The following is a 22130-nucleotide window of genomic DNA, read 5'->3' on the forward strand; positions in this document are numbered from 1 at the left end:
AATTATTTTGAAACTCGCAATGTGATGACTTTTGCTTTGCCCTTGTACTCTAATATTTTGTTTTCCTTCTGTGTTGCAGGAGACATGTCACAACATCACTTTATGGTGATTTCCATTTAATCGGGAAGCATTTGGTGCCCAAGCCATTAACGATGTTGACCAGAAATGTGTAGTTCTCTCTCCCCGTGTAATTTATTTGGAATAACAATAAGATTTCACCCTCGAGGCAGTTGCAGGATGCATTTAATCGTGTCAGCAGTTCCTCACGCAAAGATTTTAAATTAAATTCTAATATACAAATTATTAAGTGTCGTGATTTAATAAGGAGCATTGCAGAAGGTTTCCACCTACCAGTAGCTCAGTCACATGCAAATCACATTCATCACATTCATTACTTTTTTTTTTGGTTATGGGTGTTAATGCTCCCAATAATAACATTAGATGGTAGGTATTTCTTTCTCTCTGCTGTGTTGGAGAAAACAAAAATGTGCCTGTAATAATTTTAAGCCAGTGCCACGTAAATTCATGTTCTGCTAAAGGTATTTGTACAATTTATGTGAGAGCACAAAAGTGATAAAATAAACTCATTGTCGAGTGTAATTATAATCACTGAGCCTTCCTCTCAGATGTAGTAAATGAGACAGTTAAACTAAATCATCTGCCCACATATGTTAAAATTCAGCTTGAATCAGAATGTGAAGACTGGCTTTGCAGTACCTGACAGCTGAGCACTGAGGCAAAAAGTGGTTGGAAATGCAATGCACTTGCAAGCAGCTTGGAGCAACAGTATGTTTGGCTTGGCTCAATGGCAGCATTCATCGCTTTGGAGTTTCAAGATTCAAATGCCGCTTCCAGGGATTTGAGGGAGTTATTTAGGCTGAAGCGTTTCAGCATTGTGAGCGGTGCTGTCTTTTTGACGAGATGTTGATCTGAGCTCCTATCCTCCCACATGCATGTACAAAATGGGTCTTTCCCAATTACCTTGTCTACCTTTGACCACAAGATAGACTATGTGGTCATTTATTCCATCGTTACTTTGCTGAGGCCCAGTTGGTTGCATGTCCGATTTTCCTAAATGAGATGTTAATCTACATCAGAAAATACTTCATTGTTTGTGGAGCACTTTCAATGTCCTGAGGTCTTGTATACAGTTCCTTCGCAATCCACAGATTATCAATTTAACCAGAGCAATAAATGTTGCATTATATGGACAATCCATATTCATTTTTTTCTGATGTAAGAGTGAGGGAGTAGTGCTGAGAAAGATATGAGTGATTCCAAACAGAAGCCTCTTGAATCAGGCCTACAATCTGATATTAATCGACTGCATTTAATTGCAAACATAATTTTTTTACTGTTGTCCATCATGATAGCAGAAAGTATGCAGCACCCTGAAAGCTGCCGGTTATTATAGTTCCCTTATTCACAAAGTGAGACAGTCTCCAAGGACTATTCAAGAGCAAGTACTGAAGCACTGGAAACACTGAGGTGGAAAATAAAGAGCTAATGTGCTTCACTTATTCAGTATCACACTGTCTGTCATCCCATCAAGCACTCCAGCTGCCCAAGTTAGTCTGAAGGTTCCCCAAGTGCTGTAGCTTATGTAGATCTCCTGATGTGATACTGAAGTGTGAAATCAGAGCCATTTCTGCCACAACTGCAGTGGTGAGAGGCCCCGACGCAATTACCCTTGACTTTCTGCTGCCATATCAATGACTTTGAGCTGCATCAGTAGTGGAAAACCCAGGCTTGCGTCACTTGCTCTAACACGTGCTTGATTTGCAACTTAGTTCAAATTCAACAGTTAATTATTTACGGTGAACACAATCAGTCTGAAGAAGGGTCTCGACCCCGAAAGGTCACCCATTCCTTCTCTCCAGAGATGCTGCCTGTCCCACCGAGTTACTCCAGCATTTTGTGTCTACCCTCGATTTAAACCAGCATCTGCAGTTCTTACCTACCATAGTTAATTATTTACATTCTGCATGGGCCAGACCATTTTGCGATGATATCAGTTTAGTTTAGTTTAGTTTATAGACACGGCATGGAAATAGGCCCTTCGGCCCACCGGGTCTGCACCGATCAGTGATTCCCCCCAAATACTAGCACTATCGTAAATACTAGGGACAATGTACTATCTTTACCAAAGCCAATTAACCTACAAACCCACACATCTTTGGAGTGTGGGAGGAAGCCGGAGCACCCATGGAAAACCCACGCGGTCCCGGGGAGAATGTACAAACTCCGTAGAGACAGCAGCCATAGTCAGGATGAACCCGGGTCTCTGGACCTGTAAGGTAGCAACTCAACCGCTGTGCCACCGTGCTGCCCCAGTTGATCGCTCCTCTCAAATTAGAGGGGTTGTAGAAGAGAGACAGGTCAACTACCCTCAGCAGAAGACGAGAATAGACATGGAAATGTTCAGTGAATCTATTTATGTTACTGTTTATCACAACCAATATTAACTATTTACCACATTCTACTATGGAAAGCACCTGCTAAGTTTAACATAGACCGCGTGTAGATATATTGTGCAGCTGCTTCGATTTATTACATTGAAACAGGCAAGTTAATTGTTTGATTTAATAGTCCATCAAAATAAAGCATAATACAATCAATTTCCACTATTACCCAGTAAAGTATTCATGTTTGAACAGTGTTTGCACTAAGCAAGAGTTTAATATGAATGAACCATAAATGTACTGCTTTCCGCAAAAGAAACTGACCCTCAAGTTAACCCGTGCTGAAATATGAAAACATTTATGCACAAATACAGGCCCATCTTTGCATTCTACTGTGAAGACAAGGGGAATGAGCATGGCAAGAGGTAATGATGCATTATTAAGACCAATTGCTCAAATTCCATGTTAATAGTGATATTATTAAGAGTAACTGTACCGGTATTCACTGCACAGTATGCGGCCTAAAATTGTTTCATGGTACAGTGGAGTGAAAAAGACAAAACAGATTCTCATTCTCAGCACTACAATCACTCAGTGTTGCATCCAAATTGGTAGAGCAATGTTCACGAACAGCATTTGCTCCAAACAAAGAGTGTATCGACAATTGCTCAAAGCTGTTAATACAGCAGCAAACTGCATACCTCTACAGCAATCACCTCTATGCCTTCAATTGCATAAATCTCTGAACAAGGGATTTGACCTGATGTTCAAATACGGTAAAAAGCTGCTCAAAACATATACCAAGAAGGAATAAATATAATATTAGCCTGTAACTTGAAATGCACTGTCAAAGATGTGCTGTGAGACTGTAGGGTGGCATGGCAATGACTGCCTTGGTTCTGCTGCTGGCACGGACAGGTTACATATTCCCCTTCATACGTCACAGAGCTGGTGCTGAGATGGATGGAATCTGCGGGTAAGGGGACAAAATGTTTGGCTTGGGAGGTAGGAGTGTGTGCAGAGATTTCCGTTTAGCCAAGAGATGATCAGGGACTGTGGGAGTGAGAGCTTGCATTGGGAAAATCGGGAAGGTGGAGGATGTGTGTGGAACTCAAGGGTAAGACTGCCAACTGCCCCTTACTCTGAGAAACCTTCCTCACTACAATAAGGAGATCAGGAGGAATTTCTTTAGTCAGAGGGTGATGAATCTGTGGAATTCATTGCCACAGACGGCTGTGGAGGCCGTCAATTGATATTTTTAAGGCAGTGACGGACAAATTCTTGATTAGTAAGGGTTTTGGGGAGAAGGCCGGAAAATGGGGTTGAGATAGATCAGCCATGATTGAATGGGCGAGTAGACGTGATGGGCCGAATGGCCTAATTCTATTCCTGGAACTTATGAACTTAAGAATAAAAAATATACTAACGCTTGCAAAACCAGTCGCAATATCCTATTCCTGGTATTGTTTTCTGGTAAGGTCTGAGCTAGCATAGACCTTACAGCCAAGATATTTCAGCAGTGAGAACTGAACACTGTTAGCTGAGAATTAAACAAACTTGCCTTGCAGTGTTTTTCTCAGTGGATGCAGGCAACAGCTGGAGAAGCTGGCGCAGCAAGGACAAGGCCTTTTCACAGCCAGAAGCTCTGCCCAGGGCAACTTTGCTGCGGCAGAAGCAGGTAAATGTTGGTTTGTGGCTGTGACAACGTGCCAGGGTGCAGAATAACTGGGGGCTACTGCCGCAGGAGAAGTGTGGGAGAGCAGTGGTAGTAAAAGAGGAAGGAGAGGCTGAAATCACACACTTAGACAGGACACACTGTACTTAAAATGGAAGTGGGTTACACAGCACAGTATCCATGATGGATAGACCACTCAGCAGGTCAGGAAGCATCTCTGGAGAAAATGAATGGGTGACATTTCAGGTCAGGACCCTTCTTCAGACCCAACCCGAAATGTCACCCACCCTTTTTCTCCAGAGATACTGCCTGACCCACTGAGTTGCACCAGCACTTTGTGTCTACGATACGATACGATAGGACTTTATTCAACCCCCGGAGGGAAATTGGTCTGCGAAACAGTCACAATACACAACAAGGTACACGAAAACTTGAAATTAAAATTAAATTAAAAGTGAAAAAAAAAGGAAAAAGCCAAGTGACTGTTGGCTGGCTGCCATGTGCACAGCACCCGAAGCAGAACGAACGAACAAACAAACATACAAACAATTGCAGGCTTATCCCCTGGGCAGAGGATTCTAAAACTAGAGTGCCCCCCCCCTCCCCCACATTGGGTCCCCCTTTGTTCGACCTTACACTGTTCCGGTATTGCAATGCAATATGTCAGCTACAGAATCATTCCTTGCAATATCCATGAGGAGGAGAGAATGTTGGAAGGGGAGACTTTTGCAGACTACACCAGCTGTTTTAAAATATGAACAAAATATCTATGAAAAATGTAGAACAAGAGTCAATTGGTGCAACCAAAATAGTGTTGGCTTTTCGCGATCTTGGAGCTCCATAGTCATCTTTGGTATAAACCAGCCATCGCAGTTCCCTTCTACAAATCCATGAAGGATACTTCTTCCCATTTCATTTTCCTATCTTAGTTTTCCAAACCGGGAGGAAATGCCTGCCACGCCAATGATCTCAGGCCACTCATATTCCCCACTGACGTTTGAATTAATTGTGAGAAAACCACTGTGTGACAACTTCCAGCAATCACTGGAATCCTTCCTGACCCACAAAACTTACTGCCGAGCCCTACGCCTGCCCATAACCTGTTCCTCACACTTGGTGCAGCATTGCCAACCTCAGGTTGGAGACACAAGCTGATCGTGGAGTCAGGGCCAGCAATGATCAGAGGTCAGAGCTTGCATAGAGTGCAGAACTCAACCGTTCCTTGAGTCATTTAAGAGTGTTGATCAATACCATGGAATGCACGATTATTGCAAATAAAAGTATTTTTAACATGACGGCACAGTTGCGCAGCGGTATAGTTTGCTGCCTTGCAGCACCAGAGACCTGGGTTTGATCCTGACCACAGGTGCTGTCTGTACAGAGTTTGTATGTTCTCTCAGTGACCGCATAGGGTGCTCCAGTTTCCTCCCACACTCCAAAAACACTCCAACAACTAATGTAGATTAATTGGCTTTGGTAAAAGATTGTAAATTCTCCTTAGTGTGTGTAGGATAGTACTAGTGTACAGGGATCACTGGTCGGTGGGCCAAAAGGGCTGTTTCTGCGTTGTATCCCTAAACGAAACAAAAACTAAAGCCTGTCTAATGATGACTGGAAATTGCACTGGATGTAAGTTAGAGCTAGAATTTCTGCAATCTTTTTGCATGCTTTGACCAATCTTGGGCAAATTGTACTGATAAAAATAAATATACAATTCCTTTCACGATTACCCTGAAGTTCAGCAAAGCAGCAGATATTAATAATGGAAATGTTGGGTGATCAATTGGCAATGTGTGAATTGCTGCAGTTGGTGGTACGAGATTAAGTGATGAAACCTCTCGAAATACCATCAAATGCTATTGGAGACTTGAGGAGCCTGATAACCATGTGATGTAGATGACCCAGCCCAGCTTCCTGAATCAAATATACCATCATTAAATCCGGTATATTAAACATATTGGTACATCAACCTTGCATAATATACATGATTCTTTTTTTTTTCTTTCTGATCAGGAGTCTTTCAAACTGTTTATATATATTTCTACAAAGTGGGGGGTTGCAGGTCATAGGGAAAAGGATCAAGACTCACAATGATGATAATGACATAGATGACAAGATATGGTATTGATCCTATTCTGCTGGCTACTGGAATAATGTGGGAGAATAGGGAGAGAGACTTCAGTGGGAGTACTGCATGTGATTCTGGTCACCATGTTATTATTAGGATGCAACAGCTCAAGGAAGGATGGAGGGGGAGGGGTTCACCAGGATATAGCCTGGGATGGAGCAGTTCGGCTAAAAGGAGCGACAGGAGAAGCCGTGTCTGTTCTTCCCGGTGGTTCAGAGTGGACATGATTAAGGTATATAAAATTATGTGGAGTGTAGATGTGTGAGATGCAAGAAACTTTCTCCCATGTCAGAGGCAGATAAAAGTAAAGGACATTGAATTTAGGGTAAGGAGGAAGTAATTTTGATGGGATATGAGGGGGTCTTATTCTGCGGAAAATGGGAAGCATCAGGAGGTCACAGCCAGAGAGAATGGTTGAAGCTGGGTCGCTGAGAGCATTTAGGATGCTCCAGGTGAGATGAGAACAAGTATCACCTATGCACAGAAGGCTATTAACCAAGTACTGGGAGATAGGATTAATACAGTAGATGTCCACTGTTCAGTGTAGACATGTTGGGCTGAATACCTGTTTCTATGCTGTACAATTGCATGAGTCTGACACCAGCAGACAACAAACTTGAAGAGTAAGGGTCTCCTGTCAGTTTTTAAACAGTCACAAAGTCTTGCGAAATGTTGGAGTTCACAGGGGTCTCAGAAGTTCAAACTGTGGGTGTCGGAAGGAACTGCAGATGTAAAGAACTGCAGATGCCGGTTTAAATCAAAGATAGACACAAAATGCTGGAGTAACTCAGTGGGACAGGTAGCATCTCCGGACAGAAGGAATGGGTGACGTTTCGGGTCGAGGAACAGTAGATGTTGGTTTAAACTGAAGATAGACACAAAAAGCTGGAATAACTCAGCGGGTCAGGCAGAATCTCTGGAGCAAAGGAATAAATGAAGTTTTGGGTCGAGACCCTTCTTCAGACCTTCTTCAAACTGTGTGTATTCATGGTCATGGGAAGACAATCCTTACAGGCAAGACAGTCTTAAAGCAATAATTATTGATCACAACCAATATTACATACACTAGAAGTCTAAATCTGAACCTAAGTGCCAAAGGCTGTGGGCAATCGCCTCTGCTTGGTCCAGCAGCAGCGTTTTGTACTTTTCAGATTAGACCGCTGTGTGCTAACACTGAGCACCAGCCTCACCACAGTCCACTCCCATTACACTACTGCATCATTCCCAGCTAGCGGACAGCATTGATAAATTGTTATTTGCCTTTGGTCACCATTTACTTTCCTTTCCCCATCGATGCTACCATGCAGCTATGAAGCAACAACAGACAACTACAAATGTTTACGGTGTTGTGGTTGCCAGCTTGCAATCCTCCAGGAGGTTGAGCCTTTGGCAAGATTCCACTCTGTATTTGGAGTTTCTTTAACTGTTTGTCCCACTGAAGTAGATAGGCTTAAAATGTAATGCAAAGCCACAGTGTTGCAAGGGAACTTGTCAATAAATAGAATGCGTTCATCAGCAAACTTCTGTGCGGAAAGGAGTCTTGGATCATCTAGAGGCTCCATGGCTTCATTGCCAAATCTCCCCAAAAACAGTCCAGGCATCATTCCCCATGAGGTGTGACACACAGTGATCCTCTTGCAGATGATGCCATGCAGGTTAACACACCTCACATCTGCCTCCTGCAACTATAGACACACCTCACTTGTGGTCAAACAAGGGGCAACACCGTGGCACAGCGGTAGAGTTGCCGCCTTACAGCACCAGAGACCCGGGTTTAATCCTGACTACGGGTGCTGTCGGTACGGAGTTTGTACTGTACTTTCTCCCCGTGACCGCGTGAGCTTCCTTCGGGTGCACCTGTTTCCTCTCACATTCCAAAGACGTACAGGTTTGTACGTTAATTGGATTTTGTAAATAGTAAATTGTCCCTAGCGTGTAGGATAGTGCTAGTGTATAGTGATCACTGGGCGGTGCAGACACGATCGGTCAAAGGGCCTGTTTCCACGCTGTATCTCTAAAGTCTAAAGGGGTTTGAATGAAAGTACCACTCCGACCTTCAGCGAGATGATTCATGCCATTTCATTGGCTTTCCTATTTATTAACACCTGAAATTGTTCTCCGCCTATCAACAAAATAGAACAATTTTTAGAGCCTTTAAGTAGAAGTCAATATTTATAGCTTTCTGTAGGTAGACACAAAATGCTGGAGCAACTCAGCGGGACAAGAGCAACATCTCTGGAGAGAAGGAATGGTTGAAGTTTCGGGTCGAGACCCTTCTTCAGACTGATGTCCACCGTCGATTTAAACCAACATCTGCAGTTCTTTCCAACACATTTATACCTTTCTGCAATGGTTCATTTTGCCGAGGTTGCGTTTCTTCAAAACCTAGCAGTGGTCCTTCAAAATCTGTAAGCATTGTGGTCTCCCTGAGTCACACTCCGGCTCAGTCAGGAATGGCTCAGGGACAAGGTTTAAATTAGAAGGGCAGGAGGTCTGAAGAAGGGTCTCGACGCGCAACGTCACCCATTCCTTCCCTCCAGAGATGCTGCCTGTCCCGCTGAGTTACTCCAGCATTTGTGTCTATCTGAGGTTTAAATGAGATCCACACAGCAGACTTGGCCAGATGCTGTCAGGCCAGCGCTGCCTTTGGCTGACGGGCAGCCGTGGAGAGCGGCCCTGGCACGATGCCCGCCAGACTTGCTGATTCTGAATGAGTCTCTCCGGCACGAGAGGGGTGAGGGAGATCCCTGTGGGTTGCTGGGCCATCACTCGTCACTCAGTGCTTCCTCTGACAATCTATTCATTTCTGCAAAATTCAATACACAAGATTGCAAAAGTAAAAACAAAACTGCTCACAGACTGTTTGTAAATGGATAAATAATCTATGACTCCAAAGTGGCTCGAGTCTGTGTTCTCCACGGAATATCCTTGACATCAAATAAGCTTGTTCAATTTGTGTATCTGCCATTTAATAACCATCCGTCTTTGACCTCCTTATTATCTCTGAAACTGAAGCATTGCTTTAAGGCTACTGCAGTAAAGCTGCTCCATAATCAGCCCCAAATAGCAGTAGTCCAACCAGAATTATATCCTTCGGTGATTTCCACATTGCAATTTTACACAATTTGCAATTCTACAACTATCTCAATAAAAATTGATGATCTGCAAGTCTGTGACTTTTGCTCCATCTTTTGTAAAGTTTTTTGAAGAGTGCCATCTTCCTCAATGACTTCATCCTTGAGAATCCTTATGAACTTGTAGCATTTTACACGTTTAATCTTTTGTGATTAAGCTCTTAGATTTAGCTCTTCAGGCTAAAGGAATCAAGGGATATGAGGAAAAAGCAGGAACGGGTACTGATTTTAGATGATCAGCCATGATCATATTGAATGGCGTTGCTGGCTCGAAGGGCCGAATGGCCTGCTGCTGCACCTACGTTTCTATGTGTTGAGTTTCTATGTATAAACAACATAGGTTCCAATACTGTGGCTGTGTTTCCAGTGAGTTGGGCCCAAGGCAAGTGGTCTGTTGATGATACTGGTCATTTACTCCACAAGATGAATGTCCTTGAAAAGGTTGTCATCAATATCTCGTCTTCAAAATCTCTGCTCACCACTTTAAGTTGGCAGACCTAAAAGCCACATCACCAAACTATGAGAAATGATGCAACACACTCAAACAAAACTCTTCTAATTGATTTCATCCACAAAACCGAGAATTTGATGAGCCATCACAACTCATAAGAATATAAGTAACATAGGCCATTCGTCCCTCCTGCCTGTTCTGCCACTCAGAAGATCACAGTGGATCTTTCACCTCAATGCCATTTTATTGCACTACATCCCTTGATCCTTCATATCTAAACATCTGTCAATCTCTCTCTTGAATGCAGTCAGTGATAGAGCCTATACAGTCCTCTTGGGTAGAGAATCTATAAATTCACATCTATCTGGGTGAAGACGTCTCATCTCCCTCCTGAATGGCCTAACCTTTCGACTTTACTTTACTTTAGACTTTAGAGATACAGCTCAGAAACAGACCCTCCAGCCCACCTAGGGACACTATCCTACACAGTAGGGACAATTTACAATTTACAGATGCCAATTAACCTACACACCTGTACACCTTTGGAGTGTGGGAGGAAACCAGAACACCCTGAGAAAACCCACATGGTCAAAGGGAGAGCATATAAACTCCATACAGATAGCACCCATAGTCAGGATGGAAGCCAGGTCTCTGGATCTGGAAGGCAGCAACACTACTGCTGTGCCACTGTGCTGCCCAAAACCTTTACTTTGAGACTGTAACTCTGATTCTAGCTGCCTCAACCAGGAGAAACATCAAATCTGCATCAATCCTGTCAGCCCAATCGCCTCTCATTTCTCTAAATTCTAAAAAGTTTGGGACAATTTCCTCAATCTCTCCACATACGACAAGCCTTTGCTTTACGTAGGAAGGAACTGCAGATGCTGGTTTAAACCGAAGATAGACACCAAAAGCTGCCACACACAAAAACAAGCCTTTTGATTTGGTCCGGTGTAAATTCCCTGTGTCACAAGTATATCCTTCCCTGGGTAGGGAGATCTCACCAGCGCACAATAGTTCAGACACAAGGTCACCAGTATCCTACATAATTACAGCAAGGTGTTCTCAACCCTTTTACTCAAACCCTCTTGCAAAACAGGACAACGTACCATATGCTTTCCTAACTGCTTTCCATTCTGTGTGTCCTTTTCCAAATGACACAGATGTGAAGGACTGAAGAGCCTCCTTTTTTTGTAAATTTTCCCACTGCCTTATGGCAACATCTAGGTGTTACGATCTACATTTACTTGGCCTATTAGCATGTCAAAGATGACTACACTCTATGGAGAAGGCCATTAGAATCCTCTCGTAATTGTATTCTAAATGTGCAAGCTCCTGAACGTTTTCAATAAGGTGTATCTATAAATAATTCAAACTGACCACTGAAGCTGCTGGCTTTGGGAGGTAGATATTTTACTGGCTTATTCCGAGGTGTTCCATGCAGAAATAGAAAACGATTATTTAATTGCTCAAAAGATACATGGTTTCATCAGAGAACATTCCAAAGGCCAACAGCATGAACAGTCCATCAGCCGTCTCATAAAAGCAACAGGGACAGAGTCCCCCTAGTCCTCACCTTTCACCCCATCAGCCATCGCATACAGCACATATTCCTCCGACATTTTTGCCACCTCCAATGGGATCCCACCACTAGCCACATCTTCCCATCTCCACCCTTTTCCGCTTTCGGCAGAGACTGTTGCCTCCGCAACTCCTTGGTTAACCCATCCCTTCCCACCCAAACCACCCCCTCTCCAGGTACTTTCCCCTGCAACCGCAGGAGATGCAACACCTTTACCTCCTCCCTCGACTGTTCAAAGACCCCGACAGTCCTTCTAGGTGAAGCTGAGTTTGGATATTGTGCATTGGTTAGTTTATGTGCCTGAGATGCTGCAGCAAGCAAGCTTTTCACTGCACCTATACCTCAACATACCAAAGCATATGATAATAACTACTTGGCTTGACTAACATGAACAATTCATACAGAAAATTGGAACACAACACTATTTCGCTTATCCTTATCACTCAACTTGCAGGAGAGCAGACGGGCAAAGTGAAGAGGAATTGAAGAAATGGGTTATGGAAGGTCAATTAAATGTCACTATGAAACCATGCATTACAGCATTTCCCATGAGCGGTAAAACAAAGTGTACTCTTGCTGAAGTATTAATGAATAGAAGACTCAGAACACTGTTTGGTCACATACAACCCAGTTTGGTAGGAAAATTAAGGAGAAGCAATAACAACATGGTGCCGTGGCAGTAGAGCTACTGCCTCACAACACCAGAGATCCAGGTTCGATCCTGACTACGGGTGTTTGTCTGTATGGAGTTTGTAGGTTCTCCCTCCGAGATCTTCAGATTCCTCCCACACTCCAAAGATGTACAGATTTGTAGGTTAATTGGCTTGGTGTAAATGTAAATTGTCCCAAATGTGTGTAGGATAGTGTAAGTGCGCGGGGATCGCTGGTCGGTGCGGACTCAGTGGGCCAAAGGGCCTGTTTCCTAAACTATAAGTTTATATAACGATTTCTAAACTGAACTAAACAATGAAAATACCATGAGAAAAATCACAAGGAGAAACATAGGAGTAGGCCATTTGGCCCTTCGAGCCTGCACTGCCATTCAATATGATCATGGCTGATCATCCAGCTCAGTAACCTGTACCTGCCTTCTCTCCATACCCCCTGATCCCTTTAGCAAAAAGGGCCACATCTAACTCCCTCTTAAATATAGCCAATGAACTGGCCTCAACTACCTTCCGTGGCAGAGAATTCCACAGACTCACCACTCTCTGTGTGAAGAAATGTTTTCTCATCTCGGTCCTAAAAGACTTCCCCCTTATCCTTAAGCTGTGACCCCTGGTTCTGGACTCCCCCAACATCGGGAACAATCTTCCCGCATCTAGCCTCTCCAACCCCTTAAGAATTTTATATGTTTCTATAAGATCCCCCCTCAGTCTTCTAAATTCCAGCGAGTACAAGCCTAGTCTATCCAGTCTTTCTTCATATGAAAGTCCCGCCATCCCCGGGATCAATCTAGTGAACCTTCTCTGTACTCCCTCTAAGGCAAGAACGTCTTTCCTCAGATTAAGAGACCAAAACTGCACACAATACTCCAGGTGCGGTCTCACCAAGGCCCTGTACAACTGCAGTAGAACCTCCCTGCTCCTAAACTCAAATCCTCTTGCTATGAATGCCAACATACCATTCGCTTTCTTCACTGCCTGCTGCACCTGCACGCTTGCTTTCAATGACTGGTGCACCATGACACCCAGGTCACGTTGCATCTCCCCTTCTCCTAATCGTTCACCATTCAGGTAATACTCTGCTTTCCTGTTCTTGCCGCCAAAGTGGATAACCTCACATTTATCCACATTATATTGCATCTGCCATGCATTTGCCCACTCGCCTAATCTATCCAAGTCACTCTGCAGCCTCCTAGCATCCTCCTCGCAGCTAACACTGCCACCCAGCTTCGTGTCATCTGCAAACTTAGAGATGTTGCATTCAATTCCCTCGTCCAAATCATTAATATACACTGTAAATAACTGGGGTCCCAGCACTGAGCCTTGCGGTACCCCACTAGTCACTGCCTGCCATTCTGAAAAGGACCCGTTTATTCCTACTCTTTCCTTATTCCTACTCTTTGCTTCAGACTTAATGTACCTTCATCAACCATGGGTCGGAGATTGATAGTAGGGTTAACGAAGAGATAGTACTGGTATACAAGTCTAGAAAATATCATGAAGGTCAGGTAGAAATCCTGGACGTGTATGTTCACCACTTAACAATAGTGGATGATACCCAGGAGGATCGTCAAGTAGTGTGTGAGATTGAGTTTCTCTGAAGTAGGCCCAATATTGTTCAAGTGGAGGCAGCATATGATGTTTCTGAGATCAAAGGTGGATGAAACTCCAACAATTTTCAGTGAATCTATGACTTAAACACAGGTAACACTAACAACTCGTTGTGTGCAGAAGAATAGCAACTGCGAAAAAGTGATTAGGTTAAATGTGGAATGACATAAAAATCGCTTTAGGTTTTCTTCTTCTTACAAATAGGAGATGTGATGAAGTTTGTGTAATGTTGGTTAATATCAGGGATTGTTAGTTTATGGTCACTTCTTTAGGGATTTTGCGATGTGACCGGCTGCTTATTCAATTACAGCAATGCCTGTACAAGTCCCACACTTAGTACAGAGCCCTGAACATGCAGCATAACCTCATTTAAATTCATGTCTCACATGTGTTAATCTCAATCCTCCAGAATGAACTTCACTAGAGATTAAGAACCGATTGAGCACACATACATTACAATGGACAGAGTAATAAAAAAAGCTGCCCTAGCCCTCTCAACAGCAGAAATGAGTGGGATATGATGCCACAACGATGTAGCAGATTTTATTTCTGAAAACTGAGAAATGCTCATATCCCATTATTGCATAATAATATACTTCCGATCAAACAATTATTCCAGTCTCTTCATTTGAAGAAAGGAAACTGATGCAATGTGTTTAGTGAAATATTTAGGACCTTTAATTTCAAGCTGCAGTGTGACTGGAACAGGCAATTGTGCTCATTTAGCGTGCCAATATTGAAGATGTAAGGGCTTTTATTGTATCTTGGTCAAAGAGCTATTGTTCCTGCCACTTGAGCATGTAAGAATGGTGCATCTCAGAGAACACTGACAGTAGTACAGAGAGAAGGGAAAATGAAGGTGAATCTCCAATTAGTCCTAATCGCAGTGGTAATCACAGCATTCGGAGAGAAACTTAATCAGTGCTCCAGGACTTGCCGATTCAGATAAAACATTTTAAAAGGGTTCATCTTTAAAGGGATAGACACAAAATGTTGGAGTAACTCAGCGGGACAGGCAGCATCTCTGGATAGAAGGAATGGGTGACGTTTCAGGTCGAGAACCTTCTTCGGACCAAGAGTCAGGGGAGAGGGAGACACAAAGATATGGAAGGGTAAGGGGTGAAAACGAGACATCAAAGGGGACGAAGCTGAAGGAAAATGTGGAACTGATCATTGTTTGCAAGGGGAAGGTGACAAATCTTTAAAGGGATCACTGGTTACATGAAATAAGTGGTTCCTTTAATTGAGTATTCCCGAAGCAGAAACTGGGTACTTAGTCTCACAAAACAGAAAGGAACAAAATGCCAAACTGACCTTTTCCCAGGTCCGCTCTTTGTTCAGTACTACCACCACAAGCTTTGGGTTGGACTGGTATCCATCCCGAGTGAAGGAGAGATCTCTGCCATTCCAGGATACATTCATCATGAACCTGAGGAATGAATGGAGAACAGTTGATGTTACGTTAAAACGCTTTGAATAATAATATATGCTACTGTATCTGAACTATCTTTAAGTCGTAGAGTCATAAAGTCATACAGCGTGGAAGGAGGCCCTTCGGCTCAACTTGCCCATGCCGACCAACATGCCCCATCTACACTGGTCCCAACTGCTTGCATTTAGTCAATATCCTTCTAAACCTACTAATCAAGAATGTAACATTTGAACTACACTCTACAGGTTAATAAATAGATTTTTTTTTCCTAATGATGTGACAATGTGGCTACATAGAAGTAGCAAATGGTAAAATAATTATCCGTGACCTTTGCATGAGCTCCTAATGCTTCATCCAAACTTTAAGTAAACCATAACCAACTTGTGATAATGAAATACTCCACCTCTTAAGTTCACAATTTCATCACCAACAGGAAATCTCCGAGCACAAGCCTGAGGTAATTGTTGGGATCATAAACCAGGAATCATTTGGAGTGCATAATTTAACACATGGTAATAAATTATACTTACATATTGATTATATGAAGGGTTTACTTGCAAACCCATACATAAATAATTATACAGACTTGACAGTTTTATTATTTTTTATTCATGGTGAAAAATGGTATTGTTTTTATACAAGCAGTCATTTTTATTGCAGGGGTTCATTGCATTATCAAACATTAATTATAAGTTTACAACAAATGATTTGTAATCTTTTGTCTGCAATATTAAAGCAATTAAGTAATTCTAGACTGTTGGATTTCGCAGTGCAGGAAATTAAAAGATCCTACCACAAAGAAAGTAAACACACAAATGTGTGAATTCATTCGAGAATCAAAGCTAATTACGATAAACCCATTCAAATGGCAAATTACTTTCACGCGAGCTTCAGATAAAGTTTGCAGTGAAAAATGATGTACGGTTCTTTCTGAAAAACAAAGTCTGCACCGGCATGAATTTGTAATGAAAAGGATTAATTTGATAAGGATGTTTGGAACTGCCCCTGCAATTCTCAGATATGTTTGTTCAAACAGCTTAAAGATGTTCCACATTTGTGGAAACAGTCAACTTGAACATGTTCTCCCTCCGTCTCCAGCGGCTTCGGGGAATTGTATTATCATACTTGGAAGTTTCATGGGTTGGATTGTTTGTTATGTTTGTGATTTGGGTAACAGTATAAATCACTGTTTCATACAACAGCCCACTGTTAAAACCAATTTTTTTTTTTTTAAAAGACGAGACAATATTATCATTCCCCTTTATAAATGATGGAGACGGTCATCAGAGTTCTCAAACTAAACCGATACTGGATTTCATCAGCCATGCAAATACTTTTTTTTTTTTTTTCGCATTCTTTATTTATTGGATAGCCTCTGTTGAGATGGATAATCTTCTACCTCAACTTCACTTGCCCCACTCATTCCACTAAACCCTTAGACTGCCAATTCTATCAATCACAGCCTTGAAAATAATCAGCCACAGAGCCTCAGCTCACGGTGATGAAGAATGTCTGAGATTTACATCACGGAGTGTCTTACATGGATGACACCCTTAATCTGAGGTTACACCACCTAGTTTGTGGCAACTTCTCATCATCCATCATGCATCAAGTCTAGTTTGTTTAGTTTATTTGGAGATGCAGCACGGAAACAGGTTCTTCAGCCCAACGAGTCCACACCGACCAGCGATCCCCGCACATTAACACTATCCTACACTAGGGCCATTTTTTACATTTACACCAAGCCAATTAATCTACAAACTGGGAGGAAACCAAAGTTCTCGGAGAAAAGTTCTCGGAGAAAACCCACGCAGATCACGGGGAAAACATACAAACTCCGTACAGACAAGCACCCGTAGACAGGATCGAACCTGGGTCTCTGACGCTGTAAGCGCTGTAAGGCAGCATCTCTACCGCTGCGCCACCGTGAAAGTCCTTACAGAATATTAGATACTTCAATGAGAGTAATTAACTTGTTTTGATGCAGTAAATTAATTGGTTTTCAAATGTTTTAAGATCAGTGAAATGCTATTGAAATGTGATTATTGTTGCAATATTAGGAAACGTACATTATCAAGTACCACAGCGGGAATTGGTTATCTGGAATTACAGTAGGATTTGGTTATCAAGAATTACAGAGAGATCTTACTCAGCTGGCCAAGTGGGCAGATGAATGGCTGATTGAGTTTAATTCGGGTAAGTATGAAGTGCTGCATTTTATAAAGTAAAACCCAGGGTAGTCATTGAACAGTGAACTGTCAGGCCTGGGAATGTTGTAAAACAGAGGGATCCAGGACTACAAGTACATATTCCATAAATGTGGTGTCACAGGTAGATAGGGACACATGGAGTTTAATCCGAGCAAGTGTGAGGTTTTGCACTTTGGGAGGTTGAATGTAAGGGGAAATTATACAATTAATGGCATGACCCTCAAACATTGATAGGGGGCAATAAACATTGAATCTTGCTGTCCAAATCCATAACCCTCTGAAAGCGACAACACATGTAGACAGAGTGGTAAGGAAGGCATACGGTATGCTTGCATTCATTGATCAGTGCGTTGAGTATAACAGTCAGAGTGTCATGATGCAGTGTTATAGGATTTTGGTTGGGCCACATTTGCTGTATTGCATGTAATTCTTGTCATCCCATTGCAGAAAGGATGTGGAGGCTTTGGAAAGGGTATAAAGGAAGTTTATGAGAATGATGCCTGGATTAGGGGATGTTGGCTAGAGGGAGAGGATGGTCAGACTTGGATTAGTTTCTCTGGAGTGCCAGAGGTTGCGGGGAGACCTGATAGAAGTATACATCACATTATGTACACCATCTCAAGATGGAACAATCAAAAACAAGAGGACATAGTTCTAAGGCAAGATGGGCCAAGTTTAAAGGGGTGTACGGTGTAAGTTTTTTACACAGAGGGTGGTGAGTGCCTGAAATGTACTGCCGGAGACGGTGGTTGAAACAGATACAAAAGTGGCATTGAAGAGACTTTTGGACAGACACGTGGAAATGCAGGGCATGGAGGGATACGGATTATGTGCGGGCAGATACGATATAGCCTTGGCTTCATGTTCGACCCAGACATTGTGGGCCAAAGGGCCTGTTCCTATGCTGTACTGTTTTATGATCTATGCTTTATGTTGACTGGGGGAAACCAAGAGGAGGAGGAGCAGAGCTGGAAATGGGAGAAGAGTTTGTCACTTGTTGGGGTGCGAGGATTCCTTGCTAGAGAAATAAACACTGGAGTCAGAGGCAATGGAAGAAGAGCTCGACGTCATGGTGGGCACCGAACACGTTGAGGATTGGGCAAAGGTAAGGACATACTGTTCAGACTGAAAACCGGAAGGTCCAGGGGAGATGGTGAAAACATGACAGGGTTTGGGGCTGGGGTCAGCCAGAGAGTCTGAAGAGTGTCGAGGGGGAGCAGTGGGCTCAGGGGAGATACCATGGAGGGAGGAGGGAGGCTCAGAGGAGTGGGGAATGTGCGGGGTGGTGTAGGAGTGGAGGGTAGAAGAAGTGGCGTGGTTAGCGTGAGAGGAAGGGTAGAGGTACCCATTGGAGTTAACAGCCCCGGCCTAGTAGCAGCCCCAGGGAAGAAGTAGGACGCAGGAGAATCAATGGTCCCAGCCTGCGAGCATCCTTTGAAGCTGCACGAACCAGCAGCATTGCCGCCCCCTGCCTGGAAGTGAGCAGGGGAGCTTTAGGACCCAGCAAAGTCAGCTCTTCTCGTTCTGGGGATTTATTGCCAATTAATTTTGCAACTGCGTTTTTTTATTACTGCTATTTTCTTTTAATTGCTCATTTCCTCCAGACTATGCAGTTCTTATTATTTCCAAGTGATTTTCTGTGCCTTCTTTCTTGAATATTTGTCTTATTATCCTGTCTTTTCCTTATATCCCAACAGAAATTCCTCTCTCTCTCAGTCTGCAAGGGGTCCATATTAACAATAGCTAATCTTTTCCTCTTGACATATCAAACGAATGTATTACAAACCCAATATTTTGCTTGCCTGCTCTCATAGTGTACTTGTGTCAGAAGGAACCGCAGTTGCTGGTTTAAACTGAAGATGGACACAAAATGTTGGAATAACTCAGCGGGACAGGCATCATCTCTGGAGAGAAGGAATGGGTGATGTTTCGGGTCGAGACGGGTATGAAGAAGGGTCTCGACCCGAAATGTCACCCATTCTTTTCCTCCAGAGATGCTGCCTGTCCCGCTGAGTTACTCCACCATTTTGTGTCTACCTCATATTTTACTTGTCTGCCCTTCATCAATGTTTTAGACCCTCTTATCCGAATTCTGAAATCTTTCCCTGTCCTCTGTTGGCAATTTTGTGAGGCTTCTCCTTTGATCTAAGACTTCCTTTAGTTCATTGAAAACCATGGCTTGTTCATCGGCAGTTATTTGGCCTTGAAGGAATATATATGACTTTTTAAATTCTGCTTTGATTACTGTTATGCTGTCTATAGATGAAAATTAACTGTTTTCCAAAACTAACTCTCATCTACATAATATACTTTATTAAGATGTATTACTCTGGTCTCAGAATGAGTTCAATTCTTTCTCACATTGAAACGATCAATAAACTTAGATAGAAGATAATAACAGGACATGTTCGAAAAAAGTGACTTATTATCATTAGACATTCCTAGATTTATAACCCAGGAACATCTTTTCTTTAATTGTTACTTCAATGTAGAACTGAACTGGATTCAGAAATATAAGCAGAAAATTATGAAAATACTCAGCTCACCAGGCAGTCAGAGGGGAAATAAAAAGTATAATATTTCATGGTTCTCAATACTTCCTGAAACAGGTTAATAATATTTGTTATTAGACAAATTATATTTGTTGAATTTTGGAATTAGTATTTTCCAAGGGGAAATTAGATGAGTGTAAGAAAATTTATGGGAAGATGCTATCAAACAGTAAAGGAAAAGTGTGACAGCTTTAAAAATAATAATACAGAACCTGCAGCGTAAATACAGATTTAAGGTTAATATTTGCCAGTGCAGTATAAACGTTCAAAGAAGACCAATTGAATAGCAGATATAAGGTTCAAAGATAGCACCACCAGGAAGAGGAGATAGAGTGACATATTGAAAATCTAAGATAGACACAAAAAGCTGGAGTAACTCAGAGAGACAGGCAGTATCTCTGGAGAGAAGGAATGGGTGACGTTTTGGGTTAAGATCCTTCTTCAGACTATCTTCGGTTCAAACCAGCATCTACAGTTCCTTCCTACACATTGAGGTGAAGTGACATGGTGGAAAGGGCACGAGCGAGGATACTCCTCAGAAAGAGGGTACATCTGACCAAAGACAATTGAGAACCACAATCAGAAATACTGAGAGATAGTGGACAAGGTGGCATGGTGGCACAGAGGTAGAGCTGATGCTCTATAGCACCAGAGACCCGGTTCGATCCTGACTACGGGTGCTGTTGGTACAGAATTTGTACGTTCTCCCCGTGACATGCGTGGGTTTTCTCCGCGATCTCCGGTTTGGTATCATTGTAAATTGTCCCTAGTGTGTGTCGGTTAGTGTTAGTGTGCATGGTTCGCTGGTTGGTGCGGACTCAGTGGGCCGAAGAGCCTGTTTCTGCGCAGTATATCTAAACTGAAACGAAACTAAATAAAATTGGCCAATTCTCTGAATGCATTCAAGAGAGACCTAGATAGAGCTCTTAAGGATAGCGGAGTCAGGGGGTATGGGGAGAAGGCAGGAACGGGGTACTGATTGAGAATGATCAGCCATGATCACATTGAATGGCGGTGCTGGCTCGAAGGGCCGAATGTCCTACTCCTGCACCTATTGTCTATTGTCTATTGTCTATTGGAGGGGTTGATGCTGGGAGTGGCCAATTCCTGCTCGGAGATCGTTGAAGAGTTCACCAAGATGGATACAGAGACATGAATATAGAAATTTAAAAAATATTAAAGATGCACAAGATGCATATCTGCTGAAACTGCAGACAAAAACAAAGCAGTAAAAAATTATTTCAGAAGTGTCAACAACAAGGGGAATTGGAGATCAGAATTTAATGACTTGTTAACAGAACTCAGAGAGTAAGAATCAAAGAGTAGTTTGGCTTTCTCTTAGCATTCCCAAGAGAATACATGGACTATGAGCTTCCCAACACTTTCCTTGCTCCTTTTTCACACTCTGGATATCCAAATGTGCTTTGTAGCCAATTTAATTCTTTAAAGCAATAATCAAAAAGTGGGGGGAAAAACTATTGATGCTTGAATTGCCACTTTCATTTCACTACACATCGTGTATGTGTATGTGACAAATAAACTTGACTTGACTTGACTTCAAATCTAAAATAAAACTGAAAATGCTGGAAAATACTCAACTGGTCAGGCAGCATCTGTGAAGAGAAAATGTTAATGTTTTAGTGTATTGGCCTCACTGATCTAAACCACTGGTTCCATTCTCTCAGCACAGATGCTGCCTGGAGTGCTAAAAGCATGTTTGTTTTTATTTCAATTTTTTTTTAGTTACTGTTTAAAAAAAAAGGAATTGCAAGAGCCAATTTAGACTTAACAAGAGACCTCATAAATAGTAATGAGACAATTGACTCAATAATGTTCAATTGTACTACTAAAAGATCATTATTAAATGGAATATCTAAAGAACTCTTTTGCTTTACTTCAAGTATTCCAACGGAATCTTTAACAGTTACTTGTCTTCAGTTAAACAGATTATCTTATTGTATCTTGAATTTGGCAAATGTTTTGTCAGCCTCTCATTGTAACTCTGATAAGAGCATCCCTTGGGAAATGCATAAATGATTGTTGTTTACACCTTTTACTGGAGGTCTACTCTCCCATTAGATGCCTGATAACACATTGACTTAACAACAGAAGAATTTCAAGGAAAGGATATAATTTAGTTTCTTCAGTGTCATCATGTGAAGTAAAGTTGTAGATCTCTTTTTTTTTTAAATATTTATTTTTATTGAAGGAAAGATACAATACGAATAATGTAATGTATTACATTCCCCTCCATTTTGTTTTTTATATATAACAACAAAAATAACCCT

General features: G+C 42.2%; 1 protein-coding gene across 6 annotated transcripts in view; it reads right to left on the reverse strand.

Annotated features, from left to right (window-relative positions):
• grin2aa (glutamate receptor, ionotropic, N-methyl D-aspartate 2A, a) overlaps positions 1-22130 on the reverse strand; it is a 264323-nt gene that overhangs the window by 100965 nt on the left and 141228 nt on the right. For all 6 annotated transcript variants that reach the window (XM_078418195.1, XM_078418194.1, XM_078418193.1 and 3 more), the window contains one exon: positions 14963-15077. In XM_078418195.1, the coding sequence (XP_078274321.1) occupies positions 14963-15077 (115 nt within the window). The remainder of the gene's footprint in view (positions 1-14962; positions 15078-22130) is intronic.

Source organism: Rhinoraja longicauda, chromosome 21 (genome assembly GCF_053455715.1).
Source record: "Rhinoraja longicauda isolate Sanriku21f chromosome 21, sRhiLon1.1, whole genome shotgun sequence".
Taxonomy (NCBI): Eukaryota; Metazoa; Chordata; class Chondrichthyes; order Rajiformes; family Arhynchobatidae; genus Rhinoraja; species Rhinoraja longicauda.